Genomic DNA, 12,003 nt, shown 5'->3' with positions numbered 1-12,003 from the left:
CGACTCACCCCCGTCCTTGTGCAGCGGAATCGACAGCGCGGCGCCGAGAAGCACAAGCGCGACAACGAGCGCCGGCGCGAGGTCCAGCGCGGCGTAGAGCGCGACGCTGCCCGTCGTCGGGCTGAACCGCTGTACGCTGCCGTGCGCGATGCGGATGCGGCCGTCGCTCGCGCGAACGTGATCGGGGAAGGAGAAAATGCTCCGAGGAGCGCGTAGAGGACGCGGAGGAGGAGGAAAGGGAGCGTGGTGGTGATTGCCGTAGAGGAGCTGCGTGCGCCGCGAAGAGCGTGGGTCAGCTGGGTCCAAAAAGGAATGAGAGCGAGGTAGAGCAGGGAGACGAAGAGTGCCAACCAAGAACGGGACGCACTAAGCGACGGTTGCGCACGACGTGCGCGCGGTGGAAGAGGAGATAGACAACGGCGGCGGCGAGCGCAGCGAGCGCGCACGCGGTGAGGACGAAGCCGGTGCGGCGAAGGGCGGTGCCGGTGTAGACGTCATGTTGGCTTCGTGCTGAGACGATGTCGGCCCACCCAACGAAGAAGAGGAGCACGGCGACGTAGGGGAAGAACTGCAGCAAAGGGAGGGCGGTGCGCATCAAGAACTCGTGCTCCAGCACGCTGAACTGTCCACTAGTGCTCCTTTGTCAGTTCCCCAGAATGTAAGGAAGGGAGATGTCCTTACACGATCTCAGTGAACCCTGAGACGGCGTTCACCAGCGGAGCGAGGCTCACCGCGTCGAGAGACGTTGCGGCCACGTCCAAGGGAACGCTCGTCGGGAACTGTGATAACAGCAGGCGCAGCACGCTCATCGCCACTTGCACTGTTCCTCGCGTTAGCAGCATATTCTACGATGCGGGGACTGTGCAGCTGCGGAGCACAAGCGCACACACCCACACAAAGCAGGACGAGCATGACCCATCCCGTCCGCCGCTTCGCCACCCTGCGCGTGAGGCACACGCAGCACGCCGCCGCGACGAGGAGGTGGACGAAACCCTGGATGATGGCCGCGATTGCATGAGCGTCGAGAAATTGCATCCGGCGGCCCGGCGTGCGCCTGCGAGGAGAGAGCGGTCGGGAGGCGGCCGGTTTGAGGGTGGCGGTCAGCGTGAGGAAAGATGTGGGGGAGCGGAACCAGGCTTCGTGTGTGAGGCCGTGCCTAAAAGTACCCTCGAGGGCGTCCCGCAGTCTTTCGAGACGACGAGGCTATCGGGAGGGCTGCCGGCGCCCCGAAGGGCGGCCTCTCAGGGCATGAGAAGGGCGTGGGTGGTCTAGATCATGACCCCAGTCGCACGTCCGTAGCGGGTCGCGAAATTGAGTTCGAGAGCAAAGGACACCGCGAGTCGACTCTGTGACGGAGAACGACAGCGACGTGTGTGCCGTCTCACCGTGAGCCTACGACATTAGGTTAGCAGGATCATCTTGGGGAATCGGACAGGAAGCGTTGTCCGCATGTGTTGGACTCACCTGTTACATATCGGGCGCGGTGTGGGCGGGTGGGAGGGCAGCGGCGGTGAATCGCCGAGAGCTGAATTGACGGCTTTGAACACCGCGTATACTTACGGGATGCTCGAGTGCTCATGAAGCGTCACCGTGGATTAGTTGAATTAGCGATGATTCCAGCAGATGGCAGGTGAGGAAGGTTGGTAGACCAGTGGTGGATGCAATAATTTGACAGTTGCTGTGATCGGGGTGCCTTCCCAGTTTTGGTGGTCTCGCGCGACACCATGGCAGTTACTGGCAACACTGAAGCTTGAAGCTGAAGTTTGACAGCGTGGGGCTCCACTTTATGTATGCAGTACTGGTTGTTGACAAGAAGCTCAAATATTTGACCGCGTGGGCCTCAAGCCGAAAAGCGCCCGTGCAGCGCAGAAGTCGAGCCTCGAGTCCTCCTCCTGGCGTACGAACCTTGCCGTCATCCATCGACTGTCCTTGTACGCACCCGCCATGCTGCTTCCACCTTGTCTTCCACCTTTCTTCTCGCACCTCTCCCCCAGTAGCGATGGGGTGGCTCCAGTGGCCTGCACCGTCTACTCCGCCTCCGAAGCATGCTAGAAGTCGTTCTGAAGAAACCCTGGATCGAGCTATCGATATCCTCGTGCCAGCCGCCGTCTGGAGCATACGTGCAGTGAAGGATGTCAGCGCTCTTGCCGCCAATTCATACACCCCTCTCGAACACCTATCCCCGCTGCTATCATCATCGGGACTTGGGCTGCGAGCAGCGCCTTTAGACGATCCAAGCGCAAAGCACGATCACTGTCCACGCGACTTCAACGATTCATGGGGAGCTCACCGTCCACCAGACCTGTAACCAAGTGCGTCCATCATGCTTTTATTTCGCGTGCGTCTTGACGCTAATCGCTCGTTGGTGTTCAGAGCCTCTGGGGCGCACGCAGGACGAAGCCCAGAACATGGGATATGACGCGCGCGAAACCTGAGCCTCGGATTCAAGGACACCACTGGGAGATAGTAAAAAGGGGGAGATTCGGACGGATCGTGAGCGTGTTTCTTCCTCTCACGACGTGCGCGATCGAACGAGAGGTTGGTCCCCCAGGTGGCCAGGGATGTTTCGGAAACCATCCGATCGAGAAGGAAACACAGTGCGTACATATCCCGTTGTTCTACCCGGGGGCACGAACGGACGCCGGTCTGATGGTCTGCGTTCACAGGGACGCCAGAGGATGCGGAATGAGGGGGCGACTTACTGTTCCGCGTCACATCCGGGATCGACGCCAGCTGACGAGGGGCGGGCGCGACGCGAAAGCGGCATCGGATCGTGAGCAAAGATAGCCCATTGTACTGTTTGTATTTTCTAGGATACGTGAATCAACCTCTCACTGAAGATATTTGGAGCCGACTGCGAGTGCACAGGCGTACACATGCACTGAGCCTCTTCGGCCCAGCGCGGAAGGAGTGAGCCCGGGACACGATCCGACAATTTCGAGTCCGAATTGATCCACATGCGGCAGATCGTGAGTATTCACCGCTCCCAAAGTGTGTCCGTACTAATATGCCGCATCTCAGCTGCCTCGTCTCGGCCCGCGGATGTTGCAAGCTCATGTCTAGGATCATCATAGGTACTCTGCTGCAGCTTGGGCAACCGGGGAGAGATACCCCACTTGTTCCCGCTCGGATACGAACGGCGCGAACCTCGTCGTAGTCTCGCCTCCCGGTACGCTCGGGGGCATTGCGCATGGCGGGCTGTTTTCGATCCCGCCGTCATAGCTAAGAAGATGCTGGAGGTCTTCCCGGGATGGGGACGGCGGCTGATATCAAGTTTCAACGTCGTACTTACCTGGAGCCTCTTTGACCGCGACCAAATCGTATGGTTTAGATTTGCTATTGCAGTTGATCATTCGTTTGATTCGAAATTGTGCTGGTGAACCGAACAAGCGCCAATAACTATGACGCTGTACTTATCAGACACACTGTGGGAGGATGAGCGGTGTTAGAACGATTGTGGGTTGATCGTGGGTTCATTGTGGGCTCATTGTGGCCGCATAAGAGACAATGTGACCTTGGAAGTTGAAAGGTGCTGCGAAGCCTCTGCGTCGAGCGAGGCCACTGTGGACCCCGATGTCAACGAATGTGAAAGACGGGCGCTAGATCCGCTGCGTTAGCCGTTTAAGGTTTCCCGTCGCGTGGGCAGCGACAAAGTCGCGACGCGTCGCGCCTGCTTATGACTCTTATCCCCTCCTCACTCCCCTCCCGCTTACCTTTCCCCCCATTTCGACCCACCATGGAGGATCCACCGAAGCCTGCTCCTACCCCTTCAAATCAGCGGAAGTCGCGAGTCCTAGCCGCGCTTGACAACCCCGCCTTCTTCTCCCAAGCGGGACCTTCCAGCTTTACGTACAGCACGCACCTCTCGACCCCGCAACCGGACCCCGCGAAGATGCGCATGTCCACGCCTTCTTCGCCGCCTTCGCGCGTCTTCTCAGGGCGGAAAAGGAAGGCTTCGGGCCCCGCGCTCGGCGTTCACCTCGACGACCTGCTCGACCACGACGATACCGAAGTCGAGAACTCCTCCCCAATTCGACCGATCCGGAACCCCGGCACCTTCTCCCTCAACTACGACCAGGAAGGCGCCGTACGACCAATTGACCAAGGCGGAGATGATCAAGCAGCCAGGTGCGTGGATATCTTGTCGCGCACTCCACTCACGCCGACAAAGAGCCTCCTCAGGATGGCGGACTTTGTTTCGCAGGCGCTCGACAATTCTGCGCACGGGTTGACGACCACGAAGGCCGCTGAGAAACTAGGTCTATCACAGTGCGTTACCAATCCTGCCCATCTCCATCTTCGTCCTCGCGCGCATTCCGTGGGTGGCTATATGCGGTCACAGTGGCTCAGGTCCAACTTATCGCTCACACACGTGTAGTGTCCAAGAACTTGTCTCTGGAATGGAAGTGAAGCTGCTGGAGCATCAGCTTGTCGGTGTTGCATGGATGATTGATCAGGAGAGGGAGTCTCCCCACAAGGGCGGCATCCTAGCCGACGACATGGGTCTCGGAAAGACCGTCCAGATGATCGCGACCATGGTCATCAACCAGCCTTTGCCCGAAGACAAGCATAGGGCGACTCTCATCGTTGTTCCTGCCGCACTGCTCCAGCAGTGGAAGGAAGAGCTGGAAACCAAGACGAACTGCGCGTTCGACATCCACATCCAACATGGGAAAGATAAGATCAAAGACCCTCGCCAACTGGCCGAGTGGGATGTGAGAGCATGCGCACTGTGTTCCCGCTGTAACTGACTATATGCTACTCCTACTTAGGTCGTCATAACTACATACCAGACACTCATTGGAGACTTCAACATCCCTGCTGGCATCGAAGAAGGCGGCGAGGTCGATTGGGTGAAACAGCATGGAGGCCCAATGTCGCAGGTCAAGTGGTACCGCGTCGTCTGCGACGAAGCCCAATTCATCCGCAATCGGTCCACACGCTCTAGTATGATTGTCGCCATGCTGCGCGCCAACTACCGCTGGTGTCTCACCGGAACTCCAGTCACCAACACCCTGTTCGTATCTTCACCTGCGCGCTGCTATGCGTAAGCTCACTGGCGTCCTCCCAGGGCCGACATCTACGGCTACTTGCGTTTCGGTCGTTTCCGCCCCTGGAAGTCTGTGTCTGATTCTTTATACCCATGAGATACATACTCATCGTATATGCAGTGATTGGCAGGACTTCAACGAGTACGTCGCCAAGATGCAGCTCGAAGACGCTCCTCTTGCTGGTGAGTCCAGTTAAGCGCCTTTCTCCTAGTATGACGTCATTGACGGTGTGCGTTAGGCATGCGGGCGCAACAGATCCTGAGGCCTCTCTTACTTCGTCGCACTAAAGAAGGGGAAAAGGTGCGTGTGTTGTGATCTTTTCTCTATGCCGAGGTGCTCACATATCTAACAGGAGGACGGTTCACCGCTCCTAGACCTCCCACCGAAGCAAGTGGATCTGGAATACTTGCAATTTTCTGACGACGAACGCGCTGTGGGTATTCATCACTGGCCGATCTTACTACTGTTTACACATACGATCCTCCATAGCTGTACGACCAATTCGAGAAGCAAGCACAAGTCCAAATTAACCGGTTCATCCGGAACAATACGCTTTTGAAGAAGTGCGTCGCAAAGCTTGTCTTGCCCAGTCGTAAACTCACGGGCTCGTCTAGTTCCCACCATGTGCTGGTGCTTATCCTCCGACTTCGCCAGCTTTGCGCCCATCCGTATCTCATTCTCGTGCGTCTTTGCCTGTCTGCGTGCGCCGATGACTGAGTAGCCTGTTGACTTACAGGAAAGCGCGCAAGGGTTCGATGACCCGACAATGATCATGGGGTCAGAAATGGAGAAAGAGGTATCACGCGCTACAGCCGCCATGGGGGCGCCATGGGTGCGAAATGTGCGTGTCCTAATCCTGTTCGCGGGTATCATGGTTGCTTGTGAGCTTGCCGAGGGAGCCTCCGACAACCCATTTCCGAAGCGGACGCTCGCTGTCGCGGTTATGGGTTGCGAGAGCTTATATGACGGGATCACGTTCGAGGGGCTCGGGATCAGTCAACGTGAGAGAATTTGTTCGAGAACGTGAGAGCGGCACAGGCTGGGTCCTGAAACGTGGGCCGAGGAAGAGCAGAAGAACATTGCGCTCCCACTTTAGCCGACGAGCAGAACGGATGTCGGGGCGGGCCGCGCGGGAATCCAGGTTCAGGGCGCGCGGGTGCACCCGACGCATCTCTCTTTCGTGCGCAGCTGACCCTTTCGTGGTTTCGCAGATCAAGGATCGTTACCTGCAGCGAGCTTGCGCGCTCGACTTTGATTGGGATGACGAGTCGGACGCGGCCATGTGTTGCAAGTGCGGAGACTGTGCGTCGTTTTCTCCCTCGATGCACCTGTCTCCGTCCGCTTATCACATGCGCAGTGCTCGTTGAGAGCACGGGCCGCATCATGGGATGTGGTGACGAAATTTGTGTCGACTGCGTCGACGACCTCCGGACGGGCAACATCGAGCACAACGGCGAGTTGTACGTGGCTGAGCCTCCTCGCTGGCCTCCGTTATTGACCTCTTCGCCCTGCTACAGCGGCGGACACGATGAGAAGACGAACGCCCGGCTCGAGAAGCAGTTCGAGACCGCGGCCGCCAAGGGTCTCCGGCCGTGCCCCAAGTGCAAGAAGATGCAGGACCTCCGTCCGAACAACATCTTCCGTGCCGCCGCGTTCGCGCCCTCGCAAGAGGACATCAACCGCGCCCGTCGCAACCGTCGCTCCCGGCCTGTCAAACGTCGCAAGGTCGTGTCCGAATCCGAATCCGAGTCGGAAGAAGACGTGAAGCCGCAGCGGAAGCCGGTGAAGAAGGAGATCGACATCATCAACCTGTCGGACAGCGACTCGGACGACAGCATGCCTGACATCTCGACCCTGCTGAAGAGCTCGCCAAAGAGCCAAGGGAAGGACAAGAAGAAGGCGAAGCTCGAGGACACGGACGAGAACATGTCGGGCTCCGACGTGGACGCCCCGAAACGGAACGGCAAGGGAAAGGCCAAGGCCAAGCGCAAGCCCTCCTCCACCCCTCGCCCCAGCCAGCAAGCCGACAGCCGCAAGCCCTCCGGGACCCCCGCGCCCCCCAAGCCTCCCTCGGACGAGATGGTGGCGATCTGGCGGCGCGGAGGCTCGAACGTCGAGCCGTCGACGAAGATGCTCGCGCTCGTCGAGTACCTGAAGACATGGGCGGCGGACCGCCCAGACGACAAGGTGATCGTGTTCAGCCAGTGGACGTCGATGCTGGACCTGTGCGAGCAGCTGTTCGCACGGTATGGAATCCGGAACCTGCGCTACGACGGGCAGATGGGCAGGGAGGCGCGCGAGTACACGCTCTCGCAATTCAAGCGCAGGGGCGGACCGAAGGTGATCCTCGTCAGGTGCGTGTCGCTCGGGGGACCCACGCAGGAGGCGCCGCGTGGGACGACGGGGGCGTGCTGACCGTGTGCGCGCGCAGCATCCGTTGTGGTGGTGTGGGCCTCAACCTCGTCGCGGCGAACCGCGTTATCAAGTGCGTCCCAGCCCACTGCATCGCGCGGCTCGCGTCCCATCACGCGTGTGCTGACGTCCCGCGCCCAGCCTGGACCTCTCGTGGAACTACGCGGCGGAGTCGCAGGCGTACGACCGCGTCCACCGCCTCGGGCAGGACAAGGAGGTGGTCGTGAAGCGGCTCGTCGTGCACGGCACGATCGAGGAGCGGATGCTGACCCTGCAGGACACGAAGCTCGGGCTGGCCGAGGCCGCGCTGGGCGAGGGCTCCGGCACGCGCCTGCAGAAGCTGAGCGTGAAGCAGATCAAGGATGTACGTCCCGTCCCCGTTTTCGTCCGCCCTTGTTCTCGGTCGCGCGGCGTGCAGCCCGCGCCCTGTGCCGCTCACGCCGCCGGGATTCTCCCCTCGTTCCTGTTCTCGTCGTACCACTCTGTTGTCGAGCGCGCCGCTGACGCTTACGTCCCTCGGCAGCTGTTTGGGATGTCGAGCATCAACAAGAACCCTCAGGACCCGAATCAGACGCAGCTCGATCTCTGACAGTCACACACCGACGGGCCGCTTGGAGGTGCGGGGTGAGGTCATCATGCTTAGGCGCTCGACTCGGCTCGAGCGCCATCACGGTGTTGACGGCCGCGGATTATTTAGACGACTAGGCTAGGTCGGACACGCTATCTTATCCACTTTGTAGTATCGCGTGCTGTTTGGATGGGGGATGGTAGCGTACTGTATTCTTTTGCTGTGTTTGGTAGAGTACTGTATTCGCTAAAGAGGTACGCGTAGACGGATGCTGTTTCGGCTAGTATATATCTTTATTCTGCTCGAGTCGTGAGACGGCGGTGCGTGCGCTCGCTGCGAGATGGCTGAGGAAAGCGTGGAACCTGGAGATTTCAATCGTCGACGGAGGACAAACGAGGCGAGAATTTGTCGAGCTCGTCGATCGCCGAGGGTGCAAACGACGACCGTTTCCAGCCCCCCGGGACTCCGTCGCGGCATGGCAACCTCTGCGCGATTTCAAACCTAAAGCCGGTGCCTCCGGGGCAAACTCTCCTCGTCGTCGTGCCCCGGCGGGACGGCCAGGAGAGGACAAATTGTCCGCCACGGCCGTCCTAACCCATCATCGTCATCATCGAATCATCGCGCACGAGCCGAGAGGAAGCGCAGCGCCATGATCCATCCGGTGGCGGCCCTGCAGCACCCTCGAACCAGCGGTGTGGAGTGCGGACGTCGAGCGGGCGACAGGGCGGGGGGCGGTCCGCGGCGGCTCGGAAGGCGGCCGGCCGGGAGCCGAGCGTTGAGTACATCTGGCGTCCGAACGGGATAGATTGCGCGGGTTCGGTCGCATGTGGCCCGCCGCCGCACTGCATGTGCAGGCTCATGTACAGCTGCCAATCTGCCGCCAGCGCCCGATGGACGGACGGGACGTGTGCCACTGCTCGACCCACTACTTCGAGTCTCGACCCAGCCCCAGCTCCGCGAGGGTGCGGGCGGCGCCCGAGTGAGCCGGAGCGCGAAGCTTGAGGGATTTTGCGGTGGGAGAACTCGGCGGGGATCGCGCCCCGGGTACGTGCTCATGTATGTGCTTGTGTGCATATGCCCATGTTTGAACGTTTCGGCCGCTGCTCGGCCCTCGCCGCTGCTAAGTGCTGGCCTGGGCAGGATTTCGACGGCGTTTGGAAAATCTGTCTGGTTGACTCGTGCTGCGAAGGCGGTGGATGCTTTCGAGGGGGGCACGCGACCATTTTCGTGTCGGACGTCGTTCAACGTTCAGGCTTCCACTGTCTCCCCGGCGCGTGCGCACGTGGCGTGGCGGCGGGCACGGAAAGGAAGGAGCGCTCTCCTCGCTCCGAGGCTCGATCGTGATCGCGGCTCGACGGAACGCGTGGGGGATGCTGAGAAGGCCGAAGGGAAAAAAACGGACGCGTGAGCTGTAAACGCGGAACGTCGCTGGCCGCCGCTCGCGCACGGGGGTGAGGCCTCGAGGTTGGCGTACGTACGAGCCTGCGTGTGTGTGTTTTTTGTTTCTCTCGCGCCGCCCACAGCGGTCGGCCGGGCGCCGTGCGTGCGTGGGGCGCCCGAGGAGCGCTCGTGGCCGACTACGACTTACATACGCCAATCTGGCGAGGCGGTGCACGGTTCGAACGGACGGACGTCAGCGACGACTCCGGGGCGGCCACCGCGCTCGGGCGTTGGACGACGTACGTACCGCGGCGACGGTCGAGAAGAAGCAGCCGCCGGGGCGCGGGTCCTCTGACGACTGCCTCCGCGCCGACTTTACGTTTGTGCGCGAGGGTCGACGGGCCACCCGCTCCCACGGGGCGGGGCCCACACCCCCCGCACTTAAAAGCGCCGAGGAGGTTGGGACTTGGCGAGACCGTTGGACGAGCGGGATCAGGCGAGGCACGCGCGGGTTCGGGGCCGTGCGAACACCGGGCCGGCGGGTGCCCAGGGCGCGCCGGCGGAAAAGGGGATCAGATCGCGCGCCGCGGGTTCGGGCCTCGGCGCTCGGGCGAGGGCTCCGTCGGGCGTCTGCGGGAGTTGCCGGGCGAGCGGCGACGGCCGAGGGGTGCTGCGGCGGGTGGCGAGAGCGGGCGCGGGGGCGCGGAAAGGGCGGCACGCGTCCTGCGCACCGGGAACGAACGAGCGCGAGGAAGAAGCACAACTGAGTCGCTCGGCGCGCGTGGAAGGGGGCGCGCAATAAGATGGAAGCGTCGGCCGGGGCCGGGCGGTGGGCGCGCGAGATGGGCCCTCGTCTGGTGACAGCGCGTCGGGGGGAGTGCGCGGCGTGCGCACGGCGCGGGGCGAGGAGGGTGTACGTACTTGCTTGGCGCGAGGAGCCCGCCGGGAGGGGGGGCAGAACGGTGAAGCGATCTCGCGTTCGTCGCGGCAACTTGGGCGCGGTGGAGGAGTGCCTGGGGAGTGGGCGCCCGGGGAAGGCCGGGGACGGGGGATGCCGCGAAAGCCGCGATCGAGTCTGGCGGGCGGTCTGGGTGAGCACGGCTCCTGTGAGGGCGGGAGGCCTGCCACTCGCCCACCGCCTGCTCGCCCTCCCCCGCTAAATACGCCCGCTCTCATGCCCCGTCCCCACTCCCGCTCCCGCTCCCTCTCCCCCGCGCCCATTCCCCATGACGCTCCTCTCCGGCCCGGATGTCTTCGTCAGTCCCCCCCCGCTTCTCCCCCTCCGCCCGAGCTCACCCCCTCCCAGTTCGACATCGAGATCAAAGGCCGCTACGTCGGCCGCATCGTCTGCCGCCTCTACGACGCCGACTGCCCGCTCACCGCACGCAACTTCCGCGAGCTCGCCACCGGCCAGAACGGCTTTGGCTACGCTCGCTCCCTCATCCACCGCATCAACCCCAACGTGCGTCCTTTCTTTCCATTCATCCTCACAGCCCCCTCTCATCTCCGCCCCCTTCCATCGCCCATCCCCGTGCGCGCTCCCGTCTCGCGCCGTCGCCCTCCTCGCTCCCGCCCCGCAGTTCATGATCCAGGGAGGTGACATCGTCTCAGGAAACGGTACCACTGGCCGGTCCATCTACGGACCCACCTTTCCAGGTACGTCCCTTCTTCCCGTCTTCGCGCCCTCGCAGATCGTCCACTTGCATTCCTTGCCGCATTGCCGGATGCTCGCCTTGCCCATACTCTGCCCCATCTTCTCTCCCCCGTCCCTTCGCTGCCGCCCGTCCCCGCCCCGACATCCTCCCACACTTGTTCCCCATCCTCGGCCTCAGTCCCGCATCTCGCTCGTCTCCTCGCCCTCCGCTCCTCTTCTAACCGGTCCCTCTGCAGACGAGAACTTCATCTACTCGCACGACGGTCCCGGCGTGCTCTCGATGGCGAACCGCGGGCCCAACACGAACTCGTCCCAGGTGCGTCCGCTCTCTCCCAGGCCTTGCGCCCGCTCTGTCCAAGCAGATTGCCCTGAACCGATCCCTTTACGTCTTCGGCTTCTGCCATCCTGCGCTCCCCTTCTCTCGCCTGCGGCATCTCGCGACCTCGCCCGCCCCGCCCGCGGCCATTCAAATCCTCTCCGTTTCCTCCATCCGCACCCGGCCTCGTGGTGCGCTATACAGTCAAACCCCTCATAGTGCATACCCCTCGGGAAGGCCCCCGAGGTATGCGTTATGTGGGGGTATGCAGTATGAGAGAAGCGCTTATCGTGGGAGATCTATTGGCGCCCTTCCGTAGCGCGCATTTCTCGCGCGCGCATTCAGGCTCGCGCATTTCTCGCGCGCGCATTGAGGCTCGCGCGCACATTCCTCCATTGTTATCTGCCCTCACCCCTCGCCCTCGCCCCCCTACATAGCCTAAGTACGAGTAAAGTAGTCAGTGATGTGGCTATCAACTTTATCCACCTCCACAGCCCTCCGGGTTTCACAGCTGAATGCACCAAGAGAAACCTCCAACTTGCGGGCCATTGGGCCCTCCATGAGTCCTGCATACCGCGCGAGAACTGCGGCGGCTTGAAGTGCCTCGCGACGAGTCGGTGGC

General features: G+C 61.7%; 1 protein-coding gene across 1 annotated transcript; it reads left to right on the top strand.

The window, feature by feature from the left end:
• Positions 1-10,637: 10,637 nt before the first annotated feature.
• On the top strand, positions 10,638-11,754 carry BXZ73DRAFT_109624 (cyclophilin-like domain-containing protein; the record flags this gene model as incomplete). The annotated part of the gene is made up of 5 exons (XM_048017303.1): positions 10,638-10,667; positions 10,718-10,873; positions 10,905-11,067; positions 11,302-11,381; positions 11,701-11,754. The coding sequence occupies 5 exons, from the start codon at positions 10,638-10,640 to the stop codon at positions 11,752-11,754; spliced, it is 483 nt and encodes a 160-aa protein (XP_047870730.1).
• Between the last annotated feature and the right edge of the window lie 249 nt (positions 11,755-12,003).

This window comes from Epithele typhae, assembly GCF_022376455.1.
Source record: "Epithele typhae strain CBS 203.58 chromosome Unknown BXZ73scaffold_265, whole genome shotgun sequence".
NCBI classification, from domain to species: domain Eukaryota; kingdom Fungi; phylum Basidiomycota; class Agaricomycetes; order Polyporales; family Epitheliaceae; genus Epithele; species Epithele typhae.
This window is presented reverse-complemented; position numbering and strand designations above follow the sequence as displayed.